Source organism: Panthera uncia, chromosome D4 (assembly GCF_023721935.1).
Source record: "Panthera uncia isolate 11264 chromosome D4, Puncia_PCG_1.0, whole genome shotgun sequence".
Taxonomy (NCBI): Eukaryota; Metazoa; Chordata; class Mammalia; order Carnivora; family Felidae; genus Panthera; species Panthera uncia.
In genome coordinates this window covers 11,669,565-11,688,597 of record NC_064807.1, presented here as the reverse complement: position 1 = coordinate 11,688,597, position 19,033 = coordinate 11,669,565, and the positions used below count along the sequence as shown (strand labels likewise).

The following is a 19,033-nucleotide window of genomic DNA, read 5'->3' as shown; positions in this document are numbered from 1 at the left end:
TTAGTGTGCTAGGTGGGCTTTATCACCACCATTCCTCTCTGGAATGTTGCAGTCTGTGTTTAAAACGGCATTTTACAATGTGTGCCAGTATAACGCAAGTCTTCCAAGATTTTAATAAAGTTTTCTATTTTAAAAAAAGTTTTCTTTTTTTTTTTTTTTAATTTTTTTTTTTTAACATTTTATTTATTTTTGAGACAGGGAGAGACAGAGCATGAACAGGGGAGGGTCAGCGAGAGGGAGACACAGAATCTGAAACAGGCTCCAGGCTCTGAGCTGTCAGCACAGAGCCCGACACGGGGCTCGAACTCACAGCCCGCGAGATCATGACCTGAGCCGAAGTCGGCCACTTAACCGACTGAGCCACCCAGGCGCCCCTAAAAAAAGTTTTCTTAAAAGGAAATAGTAAGCAGAAACCTGGTTGATTAGAATTATCTCGATCCTCTCTTTCCATTTCCACAGAACACCTCCTAACGCCCTGACACCTTCAGGTTTCAATGTGGCCTTAACCAATCACCTACCAACTAGAAATGACTTTACTAGCATGCATGCTCCCCAAGTTCATCTTCTTACACTTGACTCTACCTCAAAGCTGGCAAATTTCAACAGGGTGAATTAACCTGGAAGTTGTGGTAAAATAAATACAGGTGCCAATTCCTCTTTCGATATAGCTATATCCCTACACATTAGGAGAAAACATCACCGTTGGTGGGAATGCAAACTGGTGGAGCCGCCCGAGAACAGTATGGAGGTTCCTCAAGAAACTAAAAATAGAACTACCCTACAATCCAGCAGTTGCACTATTAGGTATTTACCCAAAGGATATAAAAATACAGATTTGAAGGGGGTACATGCACCCCAAACTTTATAGCACGCATTATCAACAATAGCCAAACTATGGAGAGAGCCCAAATGTCCATCAGCTGATGAATGGATAGAGATGTGGTGTGTGTGTGTGTGTGTGTGTGTGTGTGTGTGTGTGTGTGTAATGGAATATTAGCCTTCAAACAGAATGAAATCTTGCCACTTGCAAGGATACGGATGGAGCTAGAATGTATTATGCTAAGTGAAGTAAGTCAATCAGAGAAAGACAAATACCATATGATTTCACTCAAATGTAGAATTTAAGAAACAAAACAGATGAACATACAGGAAAGGGGTGGGGAGAAGAAGAGAAGGAAACAAACCACAGGAAGACTCTTAATGATAGAGAACACCTATGGGTTGATGGAGGGAGGTGGGTGGGAGAGAGGCTAGATGATGGGTACTAAAGAAGGCATCTGTTGGGATGAGCACTGGGTGTTGTATGCAACTGATGAATCACTGAATTCTACTTCTGAAGCCAATAGTGCACTGTATGTTAACCAACTAAAATTTAAATTAAAAAAAAAAAAAAAAAAGAAAAGAAACATCACACAAGACCTTCTCCAGAATAGTCTTCTAAAAATCATCAGTATTGCAACTATGTGGATGGAACTAGAGGGTATTATGCTAAGCGAAATTAGTCAGAGAAAGACAAATATCATATGACTTCATTCATAGGAGGACTTTAAGGTACAAAACAGATGAACTTTAAGGGAAGGGAAGCAAAAATGATGTAAAAACAGGGAGGGGGACAAAACATAAGAGACTCTTAAATATGGAGAACAAACAGAGGGTTACTGGAGGGGTTGTGGGAGGGGGGATGGGCTAAATGGGTAAGGGACATTAAGGAATCTACTCCTGAAATCATTGTTGCACCATGTGCTAACTGACCTGGGTAAATTATAAAAAATAAATAAATTATAGGAAGTAAAAAAAAAAAATTTTTTTAATAAAAACCATCAGGAAATAACTAACCAATACCATAACAATCACCCCTAGGAATGGGCATTGCTCTGGGGTGGGAGGGAGCACAAATGTCCAAAAAATGGAGTGATATTTGGGTTAAATGAATCAACACAATGAAATGCATAGGCATTGAAAATAATTACTTAGGGGCGCCTGGGTGGCTCAGTCGGTTGAGCGGCCGACTTCGGCTCGGGTCACAATCTCGCGGTCCGTGAGTTCGAGCCCCGCGTCAGGCTCTGTCCTGACAGCTCAGAGCCTGGAGCCTGTTTCGGATTCTGTGTCTCCCTCTCTCTGACCCTCCCCAATTCATGCTCTGTCTCTCTGTCTCAAAAATAAATAAATGTTAAAAAAATTAAAAAAAAAAAAAAAGAAAATAATTACTTAACTGCCATCAATTTTTTAAAAGTTTCTTAATCATGATTACTACATTTTCAATTAAAGAGAAGAAGAACTAATTGGCTTCATATTTTCAGGTCCATCCGCTCTTGGTGGGAAGGGTGGGAATATAAATTGGTATAAACCTTTCAGGGGGCAGGGAGCCTGGGTGGCTCAGTCGGTTGAGCGTCCAACTTCAGCTCAGGTCATGATCTCATGGCTTGTGAGTTCAAGCCCAGCACTGGGCTCTGGGCTGACAGCTGGGAGCCTGGAGTCTGCTTCCAATTCTGTGTGTGTCTCTCTCTCTGCCCCTCCCCCGCTTAAGCTTGCGCTCTCTCGCTCTCTCTCTCTCTCTCTTTCTCTCAAAAATAAATAAACATTATGGGGCGCCTGGGTGGCTCAGTCGTTTAAGCGTCCGGCTTCGGCTCAGGTCATGATCTCATGGTTTGTGAGTTCGAGTCCTGCATAGGGCTCTGTGCTGACAGCTGGGAGCCTGGAGCCTGCTTCGGATTCTGTGTCTCCCTCTCTCTCTACCCCTCCCCCTGCTCACACTCTGTGTCTGTCTCTTAATAATAAACAAACGTTAAAAAAAAAATTTAATAAATAAACAAACATTAAAAAAATTAAAAATAAAAAACCTTTCAGGGGGCAAATTACAATAAGTATCAAAATGTAAAATCTGATTACCCCTTGATCATTCAGTTCCACTTCTAGCAATTTATTTTACAGGATTATCTGCACAAGTGCACTAAGGTAAACATATAAGTTTTTTTATAGCTGAGTATAATTTTTAATAGGTAATTAAAATGTCCAACAATAAGAGATTGGTTACATATATAGATCATATTCAAATGTCTATAGGGAGAAATCCATATACAAAACATCACTGTTTCCATTCTTATTGTCATAAATATACGTATTTATATAACCATACATGGAAGAGATGGGAAGAATAAATACCAAAAAATGTTAAAATTTCCCCAGGAGCTGTGGTATGGAAGAGAATATTTTTATATGAGTACATTACTTTTAGAATACATTTTTATTTTAAAAATAAAAAAAACAAGTTCTCTTTTAAAAGTTTTGGATTTAGGGGTGCCTGGGTGTCTCAGTCAGTTAAGCGGCCAACTTCAGCTCAGGTCATGATCTCACCGCTCCTGGGCTCAAGCCCTGTTCAGGCTCTGTGCTGACAGCTCAGAGCCTGGAGCCTGCTTCCAATTCTGTGTCTACTTCTCTCTCTGCCCCCTTCCAGCTCATGCTCCGCCTTTCTCTCAGAAATAAATAAATGTTAAAAAAAAAAATTAAAATTAAATAAAAAATAAAGGTTTTGGATTTAAAATTTTTTATCATTTAGCCAAACAAGTGAGTTGCCACAAAACTTTATTTTTAAAATATTGCCCAAGGTAGAATGAACCTGGCTTTTGAAATTCACTATTCCATAATGAGATTATACTATCTAAGTATTCCTGTGCTGCCCACAGGGGTAATTTAAATTAGATTTATCAGAAAGAGAATTAAACCCCTATTCCTACCACTGCCACCCCAACCGGACTGAATTAAATTTTTAAAACTTATTTTAAACGTTTATTTTTGAGAGAGAGAGAGAGAGAGACAGAGACAGAGACAGAGACAAAGTGCAAGCAGGGGAAGGGCAGAGAGAGAGGAGACACTGAATCCGCAGCAGGCTCCAGGCTCTGAGCTGTCAGCACAGAGCCCGACGTGGGCCTCAAGCCCACGGACCATGAAATCATGACCTGAGCTGAAGTCGAATGTTTAACCGGCTGAGCCACCCAGGCGCCCCAGGACTGACTGAAATTTTTAATCAATCAGACCTTGCCACGTGCCCAAAGATCTCACCAACTTGTATGAACTGATCAGATTGTAAGTGGCTTCTTTACCTAGGATGGGTAATGTGTTGGGACATAAACTATTAACTATTTAAACACAGTATTTAAAAGAACATATGTTCTGTTACACCAAGTGATGAATTTAAAACCTTATTTTTTAAAGATGAGGAACCTGAAGTAAAAATACATTTTAATAGTTCTTTTGAAAGCCATTAAAATATACCATAACTGTGTATTTAGTCCACAGAACTAGGACTTTTTATGAAGGTCTCAGAGAAGCCCCTTCATTCATTCACTCCCTCATTTATTCATTCATTCAAAGACATTTATTAAGTACCCACTATGTGCCAAGCCTGTGATTTGTGGCACTCGGGTGAATAAAAACCACCAGAGCCCGTGGAGTGTTTACAACAGGTGTGCCCAAAAAGAAAATCACTGAGTGTCTTCCCGCCTCATCTCTATCAACACCTTTTGGGAAACAGAGCAGCCCTCACAGTCACACAGTCCTCAGAGTATCCTCTCCGGGTACATCCCCCAGGGGACAGGCTGCCAGCTTACAGCAGCTTAGTTGAGGGCTTCAGCTCATTCATTTCAAACTGGGCCACTCGGCTCGGGCCCCACCCAACCTGTGCCGGGCTGTGTACAGATCCCAGAATTGCTGTCAGTATTCAGCCGTTGCTTAGCCTTGAGGAGCTTTACCTACAAGGATCAGAGCCAAAGATACACGTATTCCATGATGCAGTGATTTCTCTCCTGGGCAGAGGCCCAAGAGAAATGTATGAATATGTGACAAGGACACACACAAAGAGTATTCACAGTAACATTCTCAACAGCCAAAACCTGGAAACAACCCAAATTAATATCAAGAGCAGAATGGACAAGTAAATCAGAATATATTATTAAAATGCGATATTCTACAGTAGTGAAAACAAACTAGAGCCACACATACCACAACACAGATGCAACTCAAATAAAACACTGAGTGAAAAACATCTAGAAGAATGTGCAGAGCCTGATATCACTTTGATATAGTTCAGAAAGCAGTGTTTCACAACAACGTGAATATATTCAATACTATGGCACTGTGCACTTAAGCATGGTTAAGATGCTCAGTTTTATGTTCTGCAGGTTGTTTTTTTTTTTACCACAATAAAGAAAAAGCAAGCAAAACTAATTTTTTCCTTAGGGATGCATATGCATGTGTGTGGTAAAACTATGAAGAAAAAAAAAAAAGAAAAAGCAAGGGAATGAAAACCACAAACTACAGGATGAAATGAGCCAGGAATGAGGCAGAGTGAGAAAGGACTTTCTGTCCATCTCCATGAGGCTCCATGGATGTGCATGATGGGCTCCCGGGTATTTGTTTTACTACCAGGCTTTATGATTTAGATCTGTAATTCCTGCACCTGCACCAAATGCTTCACAAGTTCAGAAACAGGGGGGCAGGAACGCCTGGGTGGCTCAGTTGGTTAAGCGTCCAACTTCGGCTCAGGTCATGATCTCACAGTTTATGAGTTCAAGCCCCACATCAGGCTCTCTGCTGTCAGGACAGAGCCCGCTTCTGTCTTCCTCTGTCTCTGCCCCTCCCCTGCTCGTGCCAATCTCCCTCAAAAATAAATAAACATTTAAAAAAATAAAATAAAAAATAGGGCGGGTGCATATGAGTGAACATCAAGGTGTACCCAATTCCTGGACAGGGACCTCTTACCAAATATTTTTTAAGCCCAGACTTTGCAAAGTGAAAGAGCAGAAGAAAATGTGATCACTTCCACCGGAGGCGGGAAAGACAGGGTGGTGGCAATAATTTGAGAGGTGTATGGAAGGAAGGTGAGGGAGAGATCAGCTAGCTCTGGGGGAGCAGTGGGGTACAGGGCTCCCATGTCTATCTACCCCAAGTCAACACCCCAGATTATTCAAACTCAGCCCATAATCATGGGAGCTGTCTGATAAAAACCCCAAGCCGTAAAAGTAAACATTCACACATGCTACAGTAGTACTTGCCATTCAAAACTCTGAGAGGAAGCAAAGAACATGTCAAAAACTGTTTCCTGTAACTGAAAAACCTAGATATAAGAATAAAGATTTCTGCAGAATAAGGAAGCAAAAAGTTTCACCCCAAAATAAATCCCCAAACACAAACATCTTCTACGAGGAGTATATTAAGTCATTCCCAGGAAGCAACAACGTACTTGCAGACTCCCAAAACATGCAAGACAGCAGTATTTGACTCATAAATCCCATAAGAGGCTATCAGTTTCACATGTCTGCTAAAAATAAGGCAAGTATTTCTAAAACCCACCATTGACTACAAGCTGCATGTCACAGTTTGTTACTGAAAGCTGCCAGAAGGGCAAATAAATCCGAAGAGAAAGCAGTCACTGTGCGAAAGCTTTTGCTCCCCAACCACTTCCCGCAAAGAAAGGCTGGGAAAGAAAAGAGGGAGAGCTTGCAGAGGGACTCACGTGGCCTTTCAGTCTCCCAAACTTTTTAACAGCCTGGCTCCACATCCTCTGGAGGACCTGAGCAGTCTTCATGGCCTCTGGAGATTAATCGGCCAGGCCACTGCCTACACCCCAGGCTGCTCACCCATTGCCACCACTCCACGTGGTTACGTAAGGCGGATACAATAGTGGCCCACATTCCCAGCAAATCCTGTTGTCATCTCGCACAGTGACACATCCATACAGCAGGGACGCCGGAACGCTTTGAAAAGCACCACTTGTGAGGAAAAATAGAAAGCAGTCTGGATTTACACCACTTGAAGGGCTTTCTTTCCCTCCTTTCTCCCACGCAAGGGAACCAGAGAATCAGAGCAAATGTTCTTGTTAGACATACAGAGTAACTATCGAAGTAGAAAGTATTAAGCAAGTAGGACATTTTGGAGCAGTACTCTGGAAATGAACATTTAGAGAAGGGTTTATTTATACAGACCCTCCCATACACACATACACAAAAGGTATAAGCTGGCTCTAGAAATGAACTGGTAATGTTTCAGGTGAATGGAATTGCTAATGTTACATAGAAATTAAAGGCTTGAAGATAAGATGTTTCACATCATTGGAGGCGAGAGGAAGCAGGGAGCCAACTGGGGGACAGAGTGTTCACTCAGTAGAGTTTTCTCTTCTCCCTAATCTTTCTGTAAGTTTAGCAGATAAAAGAATAACAAAGAGCCGTATTATTTGTTTCCTTCTTTGTTTTTACCAACGGTGGGAGAAAGTGGAAAAGTACATTTTAGGTTTTTCAACATCTAGCAGAGACTTTATGGGATGCCTGGGGTTTCAAAGTTGGGTTTGGGATTTCAAAAGCACGGTCTTGGGGTTCCAGTCATTCTTGGTACTCTAATGTATGTTATACTAAGGGACCAGACCAAGCAGTTTGTAAGTGTGAAGAGTACACTATCTGAACTGTCTGGGGTTAAGGTGTGTGACGAATCTGGACCACGAGATGGAGACCATACAGGAAGCAACTTGAAGCACAGGCAAGAATGTGCGCTATAAAGGCAGATCTGGAGTGGTCTTGGTTCCGTCACTTAGCTGTGGGATCTTCGATAATCTGTCTCCACCTTTAGAAAATGGGGAGGGATGCCTGTGTGGCTCAGTCGTTTCAGCGGCCAACTCTTGATTTCAGCTTGGGTCGAGATTTCACAGACGTGGGATCCAGCCTTGTGTCAGGCTATCTACGGTAGGCATGGAGCCTGCTTGGGATTGTCTTTCTCCCTCTCTCTCTCTGCCCCTTCCCCCTGCATGCGTTCTCTTTCTCTCATAAGTAAATAGTAAATAAATAAATAAATAAATAAATAAATAAATAAATAAATAAATGGGATAATACCTCAGAGGGCCACTGTCAGCCTGAAATGAGGCAACCTCTACAAAGGGCATGTGCTAAAGAGGCATGGCAATGTTCAAGTCATTCCCTTGGACTCTACAAGAATAAGTTCCTCATAAGCATTAGAACAGCATAATAGGAGGGATGCCAGGGTGACTCCATTGATTAAGCGTCCAACTCTTGATTTTGGATCAGGTCATGATCTCATGGTTCATGAGTTCGAGCCTCGCATTGGGCTCTGCTCTGATGGCACATGGAAGCTGCTTGGGATTCTGTCTGTCCCTCTCTCTGCTTCTCTGTCTCAAAATAAATAAACTTAAAAAAAAAAAAACAGCAAAACAGGGTAGGAAATGAATAAAAGTTTGCTTCAAATCTTACACCAAGAAGGGCAGGAAGTACAATGCTCAGTACTCAGTTGGGCTGTGTGGGTGAAGGCAGGCTCACCGCACAGCGGCCAGGCTCACCCCAGGGCTCACTGGGTCCTAGGAGCAGAGAAGCACAAGAACCTAGGCAGGGAGGGGAGACACAAAGCAGCTCCTTCCTGGACTCTGACCATTCTTTAGAAAATACTTGAGCTTCCCTGATAAGGAAATAAATACTTCTGTCCTTAATTTATGCATACTGCCCAGAAGTCACAGGCATCGTACCACTTAAGAATTCCAGATTCTTCTACAGTGATTTCCAGAAGTCACAGTTTCTGCCCTAATTCTTTTCATCGTATTTAAAAAAGTATGTAACAAAATTACCATCTTAATCATTTCTAACTGTACAGTTCAGTGGTGTTAAATATTTCAGAGTGTCGTACATCCAGTCTCCAAGACTCATCTTGCAAAACTGAAATCAACACCATTAAACCACCTTCCACTGCCCCCTCCTCCCAGCCCCTGGTAACTACCATTCTACTTTGTTTCTGAATTTGATTACTCTAGGTATGGCATCTAAGTGAAGTCTTACAGCATTTGTCTTTTTGTTTGGGACATATTTCACTAACCTAATGTTCTCTGTTCATTCTTGTTGCGTGCATCAGAATTTCCTTCCTTTTTAAGACCGAATGATATTCCACTGTATGTGTATACCACATTCGGTTTATCCGGTCATCCACTGATGAATAAACACTTGGGTTTGCTGAACACTTGGCTATGCTGAATAGTGCTGCTGTGGAACATGGATATGCAAATACACTATCACTAATTCTTTACTCATTCACTCAGCATATGTTTACAAAGTGTAACCTGCTGGATGGACTCTGAGGATCAAATGAAGGTTAAAACAGATATGGCACCAGGGGCACCTGCCTGGCTCAGTCGGAAGAACATGCAACTCTTGATCTGGGGTCATGAGTTCAAGCCCCGCACTGGGCATGCAGATTACTGAATTGAATGAATAACACAGATACGGCATTGCCCTCAGGAAGCTTAGCAAGAGCCAACACCTAATCTCATGGGGGGCGGAGGGGAGAGGTGTGTTCCCATGAGCAAGTCACACTGAGATGAGGTCTGAAGAATGAATGGGATTGGGGCTGGGGTAGGGTTGTGCATGACGAAAAGAATAGCACAGCGCAAAGATCTTGAAAAGGAAGGGGTGGGGAGTCCACAGGGAATGGCCACCAGAACCACTGCAGGCTTTCCCTAAGAACTGTTCTACCAGAGACATCGAAAGGACATTTTGTGGGGGGAAGTAGCCTCCATGAGAAGATCTCAAGTTTAGGAATTTACCTTCGCAAAGATTCCTAAGCTCTGTATTCATAGATTTGAGAAAACTTTACTGAGCAGCAACCTGGGGACTGAAAGAAAAATTACCCTGAGTCACTACCCAAGGCGGCCATAGTCGGTAGGAAGTAGACACGTAAGCAGGAACAACTCTGCTCCTGCCACAGCAGATGAAGATAAAGGCTCAGTGTCGGTGCTGGGGGGATACAAGCCGAGTCCTCCCCTCACAGGAAGGATTTTAATGAAAAAAAGAAACAATAATAAACAAGTAAACATATATTATAATCTCAGACGGCAGTAAGTGCCATGAGCTGTGACACCAGAAAGAACTAATCTTAAGAAAATCTGAACCACTCTCCAAGGAGAGGGGACAGTAAGCACAAATGCCCTGAGGTGAGACAGAAGCTCATTATGTTCAAGGAAGAAAAAAGGCCATGTGGGGCGGGAGCGTGGTGAGCGATAAGGTAATGGCAATTACAAAGAGCATACCCCTCTCTTCCGCCACGAAATAGGGTCTTATTTTAACGGTCAAGAAGGATTTAGTAAAAATTCCAATCACCGGGCACAATTTCAGAACACCTAACAAATAAGCAGGAACCACTTCTGCTCAGCAAAGGCAGAAAATGAGCTCCACTCTCCTCCTAAAATGCGTAATTTTTAACATTATAAACCAAGTCCTTGGCTCTGGGACACTTGTCTGTAGTCTCCTCAAAGTGAACCCTTCCTCATAGTAGTAAACCAGTCAGCAGTGAATTAATAAACAAGTCCTTTCTCTCTGTGACCCTCCCCCGTTCATGCTTTGTCTCTCTCTGTCTCAAAAATAAATAAACGTTAAAAAAAAAAAATTAAAAAAAAAAAAAAGGGGGGGCGCCTGGGTGGCTCAGTCGGTTAAGCGTCCGACTTCGGCTCAGGTCATGATCTCAAGGTCCGTGGGTTCGAGCCCCGCGTTGGGCTCTGTGCTGACAGCTCAGAGCCTGGAGCCTGTTTCGGATTCTGTGTCTCCTTCTCTCTGTGACCCTCCCCCGTTCATGCTCTGTCTCTCTCTGTCTCAAAAATAAATAAACGTTAAAAAAAAAAATTTTTTTTAAAAAAAGTCTTTACATGAATTTTGGTTTACCAATAAAAACCGTTCATAGTTTATCCCACAAGTATTTCATTTTCCAGTGCGGTAACAAGGCTGTCACCGGCTCCTCACCCTCCCTTCACAGCCGTGCAAGGTGAGTGCTCACGGGCAGCAACTAAACTGTGGGCACGGTGTACTCACGCCGCACCTTACAGTGTGCACAGTTAAGAAAGTGATACACATGAGGTACAACAGGGATTTCTGACAGGTCATCAGAATTCATAGGATTACACCTCAGGCCCAATGCTGAAAGGTACTAGAGTTACTGAAGTTTTTTGAACCCCATCCGGAACCTTCAGTCTACATTAAAGAATTGGGAGACAATGACAGTATGTCTCAGGGAGGACGCAACGGTTGTTTGGAAAGCAGTTGTGCTAAAATGCAAAAAGCAATGAACCTAGACTCTAACAGGCACTTCCAGCCAAGACTCTGACCTTCCAACCCACCCATGACCTTGGGCACACACTCAATTCCATTGCCCCTTGGTACAAACAAGTATATCACTATCTATTTCATACGGGGAAATGAAGAAAACGCCCGTGGAAAGGACTGTAAAATCCAGGCCAGTAAGCTTTCGAGTGGGAGGTTTATTTATTCATAAATACCCCTGAAAATGGCAGCCATATGATGTTGAAGTGAGAGCGCAGTGGGCCATCACACACACTTGGGTCCAAGCTAGCTCCCTATACATTCTACAAGTTCTGTGACCTTGAGCAGTTTACTTGGTGAGGCTCAGCTGCCTCATCCGTAAAACAGGGAGTTGGAGCCCCGCGTCGGGCTCTGGGCTGATGGCTCAGAGCCTGGAGCCTGCTTCCGATTCTGTGTCTCCCTCTCTCTCTGCCCCTCCCCCGTTCATGCTCTGTCTCTCTGTCTCAAAAATAAATAAAAAACATTAAAAAAAAATTTAATAAAAAAAAAAAAAAACAGGGCTTACTACATCTACCCTATTTTAAATGTTGTGAGGACTGAGTGAAGCGGTATTTGTAAAAGCCTTGCTAATTCGTCACAGAATGAGCACTCCCAATAAAGGTACCCACCAAAGGCACTGCAGCGACAATATAACGAGATCATTCCCAAGTAAGAATTGCCTGTTTTGTCTTCCGGAAGAGCACAGTAGTTAAGAATATATTGTGGATTCCAAGAGAATTCAAAGTATATGTCCACACAGAAATGTGTACACAGATGTTCACAGCAGCATTATTTATAACGGCAAAAAAGTGGACACAATCCAAATGACCATCAACTGATAAATGGGTAAACAAAATGTGGTATATCCCCACAATGGACTATTACTGGGCCATAATAAGGAATGAAACACCAATACATGCCACAACATGGGTGAACCTTGGAAACATTTTAAGAGGGGCGCCTGGTGGCTCAGTCGGTTAAGCATCCGACTTCAGCTCAGGTCATGATCTCACAGTTTGTGAGTTCCAGCACTGCATCAGGTGCTGTGCTGACAGCTCAGAGCCTGGAATCTGCTTCAGATTCTGTCTCTCTCTCTCTGCCCCTCCCCCGCTTGTGCTCTGTCTCTCTGTGTCTTTCAAAAATAAATAAAAGTTAAAAAAAAATTTTTTTTAACATTTTAAGAAGCCAGATAGATGTAAAAGGACAAATACTGTATATGATTCCATTTATGTAAAATGTCCAGAAGAGGCAAATCTAGAGACCAAAGTAGACCAGTGGTTGCCTAGGAATAAGAGTTCAGGGAGAAATGGGGGTGATTTAACTAATGGATATGTGAATTATTTTTTGTGCTGATAAAGATGTTCTAAAATTGACAAGGTGATGGTTGCACAACTCTGTGAGTATATTAAGAACCACTGAATTGTATACTTTTATTGTATGGCATGTGAATTATATCTCAAAAAAGCTTGTTTCTTTTTGTTTTTAAGAAGGATGCATCAAGCATTCCATAATCAGAAAGTCGGGTTTCCAATTTCTGCTTCACCAGTTAGGCAAATTACCTAACTTCTCCTTGCCTCAGTTTCCCCCATCTGTAAAGCAAGAGAAGTAACAACACCCACCTCTCTAGGGTTGTTGAGACAATTTAATCAGACAGTGCATGTAGAGAACTCAGGGTAGTGCCTGACACAGAGAAAATGCTCCATCATTTTTTAGCTATTATCAATATCATCTACAGAAATCTGTAGACTTCTGTAGACTCATCTATAGAAAAGACTTAAGTCAGAGAAGTAAAGTGACATGCTCAAGTTCATACAAGTAAAAGGTGGCAGAGGACACATTCTAACCCAGGTCAGTGTGGCTACAAAGCCTGTATCCTTTCCATGAAGAACGCTGCCTTCTTCCCCTGTACACTGATGGAGCCTTTCAGAAACTACCTGTGACCAGTCAGTTCCCTGGCGTTCAAACCAAAAAAAAAAAAAAAAAAAAAAGCATGGTATTATTGCTTGGGCACTAGATGGATCCAATCCCTCTGACAAGCTTGACGATCATTTCCAAGTAGTTGGCCTGGGTTCAGTCAACCTGGCTCAGCAACTCTTCTGCAGTGACTTCGGAAGGAGAGGGTGCAGGAAGGGAACCGGGTCAGACTTTATTCCTGGCTCTTGCAGTAGCCAGCTAAGTTATAAGTTCCCTGTGGCTGTACCTCTGTGAACACATGTGGAAACAGGGGCACCCAAAACATATCATCACTGACTGAACATCACAACGTGCCAGACAATATGTGCTAAGTGTTTAATGGCTGTTAACCATTAACCCTTCTAAAAACCCAGTTCCTCCCTTTTTTACATATGAAAATATAAGGTCTGATGAGCCCTGAAACAAAGAATTGATAAGCCAGACTTCATTAAAATGACAAATCTCTGGGGGTGCCTGGGTGGCTCAAGTAAATAAGCATTTGACTTTGGCTCATGTCATGATCTTGTAGTCCAAGAGTTCAAGCCCCACATCGGGCTCTGTGCTGACGGCTTAGAGCCTAGAGCCTGCTTTGGATTCTGTGTCTCCCTCTCTCTCTGCCCCTCCCCTCTCTCTCTCTCTCAAAAATAAACATTAAAAACTTTTTTTTTAATTAAAAACTTCTGCTCTGTGAATGGTAATGTCAAGAGAATGAACAGACTAACTGAAGACCAGGAGAAAATACTTGTAAAGATGTCTGATAAAGAACAATCATCCAAAATATACACAAAAACTCTGAAAACTCAACAAGAAAACTACCTGACTAAAAAACAGGCCAAACACCTTCACAGACACCCCACCAAAGAAGATCTGCAGATGGCAAATAAGCATATGAAAAGATGTATAATACCGTATGTCATCAGGAAAATGCAAATCAGAATAATGAGATACCACTGCACATATTAGAAGGGCCAAAATGTGAAATAATGACAACATCAAATGCAGTGAGGCTGTGAAGCTGTAGGAAGTAGCGAGAAGGCAGAACGGTACAGCCATTCTGGAAGACTGTTTGGCGGTTTCCTTAAAAACCAAACATATGCTTATCATACAGTCCAGCAACCATGTTCCTTGGTATTTACCCAAAGGAGTTGTAAACTTATGTCCACACAAAAACAGATGTTTTTAGCATCTTCATTGAGAATGACCAAAACTTGGAAGCAACCAAAATGACCTTCAGTAGGTGAATGGATGAATAACTCCACGTGATGCATCTAGACAATGGAATATTATTCAGCATTAAAAAGAAATGAGGGATCAAGCCATGCAAGGACATGGAAGAAACTTAATGCATATTATGAAGTGGAAAAAGCCAATCTAACAAGGCTATATACTGTACGATTCCAACTATATGGCATTCTGGAAAAGGTAAAACTGTCGAAATAATAAAATGATCAGTGACTGCCAAGATTAGAAGGAAGGAGAGAAAACAGGCAGAGCACGGAAGATTTTCAGGGCAGTAAAAATACTCTGTATGATATCATATAATGATAGATACCTGTCATTGTTTTACATTTGTTCAAATCCACAGAATGTATGACACCAAAAGTTGACTGTAATGTAAACTATGGCCTTTTGGTGATAATGATGTGTCAGTGTAGGTTCATCAGCTCTAACATACCACTCTGGTGGGGAATGCTGATAATTATTGTAAGGCTTGATCCTGTGTGGGGGCAGGGGTATTTGGGAAATCTCTGTACCTTCTCCTCAATTTTGCTGTGAATCTTAAACTGCCCTAAAAAATGAAGTCTTAATTAAAAGATATATAGCATATATCCTGAGATACTAAGGAACTTGCACATGGCTCCACAACTAGAAGGTAGTGGTTACAATTTGATTCTAGATCTGCATGAGTCCAGTTTTAGTAAGATATGGGGGGGGGGGGGGGTGAAATCAGCAGGTAATTACATTTAAGACATCTATGTTCATAATTCTGGTACACTGAGCTATGAAGTATAATTGTCATTTAAACAGACCATTCTTATTTGTAATTATAAAGAAAGCATTAATAAGCCAAAAAGGAAGGTGCTAATTTGGAAACAGGGACACACAGCCCTGTCTACTCTATGATTTTGAATCTGACTAAGCCCATACTACATTAAGACACAGCTTCACTTAAAAAGAAGAAAAAATACATATAAATCACCACCCCACGACAGGTACCAAGATAAAGAAAATTATAAACTGCTTTGTCAAAAGGTAGGTTAGAAAACCAATTATTAGAGTGCTCAGCTAAATCCTGCCAGCAGGGTTGGCCCTAATGACACCCAGACTCAACTGTCCATCCAGACCCATCCGAGGCACCATCAGAGGACGGCTCACACAGAAAAGAGTGACTCAGTGCCTCCACCATCTGTCACTTAATGGTTAATTAACTGGTTAATCCCCAGAAAGCCAGGGAGCCTCCAGAGTCTGAAGCTTCAAAGACATGCCTTTTCTATCAGAATTGGGAAGTACATGCAGGTCTTAAACAAGACCTCACATTTAGATACTGTCTTGCCCACACCTAGGGCTTATTAGGAATGCCAAATCAAGCCCTACCTTGGACCAGTTGAAAAGAATATGCACTTTACCAGGAGCACCCATGTGATTAAGGCACACACTGAAGTTGAAGAAGCACTGGGCCAGCAGTGACTCCAACAGAACTCTGAGCTATAACAATATTGTCCAGTACGGTAACCACCAGTTACCTGTGGCCACTGAGCATTGGAAATGTGCCGACTGCAATTAAGAAACTAAATGTTTACTGACACTTATAAATAGCCACATTTAGCATATAATGTATTAACCGTATCCCTAGCAATTTAACGTTTCCAGGTTTTTTTGGACTACTTTAATACTATGGCAAAATTGTAGTGCATGGAGCCCTCTCCGTAATTTGTTTGAAGACCACAAACATTTCTAAGCATTTTCATATGTCCTGACCCATTACTTTTAAAAGAAGTTCTGGGTGGCTCAGTTGGTTAAGCGGCCGACTTTGGCCCAGGTCATGATCTCACGGGTTGTGAGTTCGAGCCCCACGTCAGGCTCTGTGCTGACAGCTTGGAGCCTGGAGCCTGCTTCGGATTCTGTGTCTCTCTCTCTCTCTCTCTGCACCTCCCCAGCTCATGCTCGCACTCTGTCTCTGTCAAAAATAAATTAAAAAAAAAAAAAAAAAGAAGTTCTGACAATTCACATTAGCAAGATAAGTCAAATGCCCTGTTTTTTAAATGCCACTTTGAGGAAAAATAAAAAAACATACTACAGATTTACAGAAACAGTTACTTGCTTTCATACTTTAAGGATCCTTTTGGTAATCTTTTAAAATTTTTCCTTCAAGAAAAAATGAATGTGGGAAAAAGATTTTGAGTTCCCTCTGTAGGCATGCTGGTAAAACTTAGTAAATGATACTTTGGGGGTTTGTGTGTTTGTGTGTCTTTAATGGAAATTTATTTAATTAAACTTCCTTTCTTTATAAGACACATTTCTTTGACATTTTGAAAACACTAATTTAACCAGCTGTCAGTATGAGACATTAAACCATTAATCTATGGATAAGATTTAAAAGCTTACAATTTATGGCTTCAACCTAATATGTACTTATTATATATTTAAAATATCAAATTCGGTAACTGAAAGTTTAGCACAGTGTGTGTCCCCTGCATCTCATGGAATCAATGGAGAAAAACAAAGAACGATCAGCTGCACTGGAACACACTCCATTAAGGGGAGAGGGCAGCAAAGACCAGAGACAGGAAGGGGAAAGGTGAGGTTTCCTGTATCCACCTCCCACACTGAGGCCAAGTGAGAGACCAAGCCAAGCTGTTAAAAATACTGAAAATGCCAATCAGCAAGCCTTACTAAGGACTTTGACTTAATAAGAAAACACAGTAGATGTAACTGAGTCGAGTTAAACAAAAATAGTCGGGCTTCCAATGTTTTCTTCTCATGACAAAACGTATTAAATAAAGAAAAAGTTAAGGTGGTTGAAACAGTTCTGTTCCTAAACTTGGAAAAAGATCTCATTCGGTGGTCTAATACCTTATACACCATTATTATATAAACTGAGCCCAACTGGGTCCATAAAATAGTGTGTAGACACCTCCTCCCCAAATCTGCACTGTTCCATTATTAGTGACATGGGAAATTTTAAATAGGGGTCAACAACTTTTTTTTTTAAGTCTGAATTTCAGCAATGTTGAGCTCCTCTCAAAAAGAATCCATCTTTGTCTAGTAACATAAATTGTTGGTAGAAATTATATGCGATCTTCAAGTATGAAAAGACACCCAACATTTCCCTTTTGTGGAACTGGAAGTTGTCAGGAAATCAGAAAAGGCCATTGCATAGTAACAGATATTATCCACTAGATGGTGCAGTGATGCAGAAATAAAAAGAATGGTGTTTCCCTTCAAATTTAAAATTGCAAAATGTCATTTAGAGGAAATCAGAAATGAACCTTAATAATTACAATAAAATCCCGCCATTGTAGCTTTTATGAGATGCAAGATAAATTTGCAAATGGGGGGTACTAAAAGTAGAAAATAACAGTCATTCATTAACATTATAAAAACACAAAGGCAAAGGCATATTATAATACATAATCACCCTACAAAGTTGCTAACCTGGCTCTGGGTGCTGTGGGATATTCAAAGAAAATTAAGCCATCTGGAAAGCAGAAGATAGCACTTTCTAATTGTTCATCACTGGACCTAATTGGTATAGAGGAACGTAATTTTCAGAAGACAGACGTATAGAAGTTAAAGTTTCAATGAAGAAGGTGGAATACATTCATTGATTCATTCAACACATATTTATCAAGCACCTCTCTCATGCCAGGCTTTGTACTGAGCACTTGAGATTAGACAATGAGGGTAACAAACAAGGCCCTGCCTTCATGGAGCTCACAGGCTGATGAGGGTCAATGTAAATCAAGGAGTCAGTCAGCAACTGCAGAATTAAAGCTGACAGGTGCTAGGACGGGAAAGCACACAAAGGTCTAGAATAGAAAGAACTTGCCTCTTCTGGGACTCAAGGAAGGCTTTCCTTCTCAGTGACCATGTGGAAGTAGGATATGCAACTCACTGAGGAAGGACAGACAAGAGACCACCACATCTAGGGCACAGAGAGGGAGGCGGGGGAGGGGGGGCGGGGTGGAGCCTGGGACTCAGGAAGAATTTTGGTGTCATCTATGAGTAAGTAAAAGTCTGAGGCAGGTCAGTGGTACAGGGAGATTTGTATTTTTACAGGTTTGAGTCCAAGTTCCTTATTTTACTGAGAGCCAGAGAAGAAAGGTAAGCCTAGGTCGACAGCCCCAGCAGGTTACTAGACACAGGAGGTGGGAAAAGGAAGACAGAAGGGCCTGGCACTGATTCCACATGCAGTACCGGCTTCTAATCAGCTGAAGCCAAGGGGCTCATCCAAGGGTTTAAGCCCCATTCAGGATCCCCTTTCTCCTGGGAGAAAAGACAAAAGCTAACCATACTTTCTAAGCCAGGTTCAAAGACACCTTTGCAGTATTGTTACTAAGGAGTGGGCAAGAAAAAGGGGTCAGGGGAAAAGACAACAACACAACACACTAAGCTCTCTCTAGCTATTCTACTTTGTCCCTGGTTTGTCACTAACCAACTATATGACCCCAAGTTCTATGAGCATCTTGGGTGATGATACCCATCTCCCAGGGTTTTTGTGAAGACTGAGTGAGAATTATATGTGGGAGTTTTTATAAACTCTAAAGCACCACATGGGAGGGGTGTTCCCTATATTAAGTAAGCCACACCCTTAAAAAGGGCATTGTGGTATAAGTTCAATAAAAGATTTAAAAGATAGATTGCATTGAACATTTAAGTACCTGTGTACCAGGCTTTGAAAACAAAGACCTAATCAACATAGGACATAGTCCCCACCCTCAAGGGATGCTTGTTTGTAGGACCTA

At 41.6% G+C, this 19,033-nt stretch overlaps 1 protein-coding gene across 5 annotated transcripts in view; it reads right to left on the bottom strand.

The window, feature by feature from the left end:
* The window catches only part of TJP2 (tight junction protein 2), a 129,140-nt gene that overhangs the window by 44,042 nt on the left and 66,065 nt on the right, over window positions 1–19,033 (bottom strand). For 2 of the 5 annotated variants that reach the window (XM_049633587.1, XM_049633603.1), the window contains exon 1: window positions 6,512–7,360. The exons of the other annotated variants lie outside the window; for them this stretch is intronic. In XM_049633587.1, coding sequence (XP_049489544.1) covers window positions 6,512–6,583 — 72 coding nt within the window. In that variant the 5' untranslated portion in view covers window positions 6,584–7,360. Of the gene's footprint in view, window positions 1–6,511; window positions 7,361–19,033 lie in introns of those variants that run through there. 5 annotated transcript variants of the gene reach the window in all.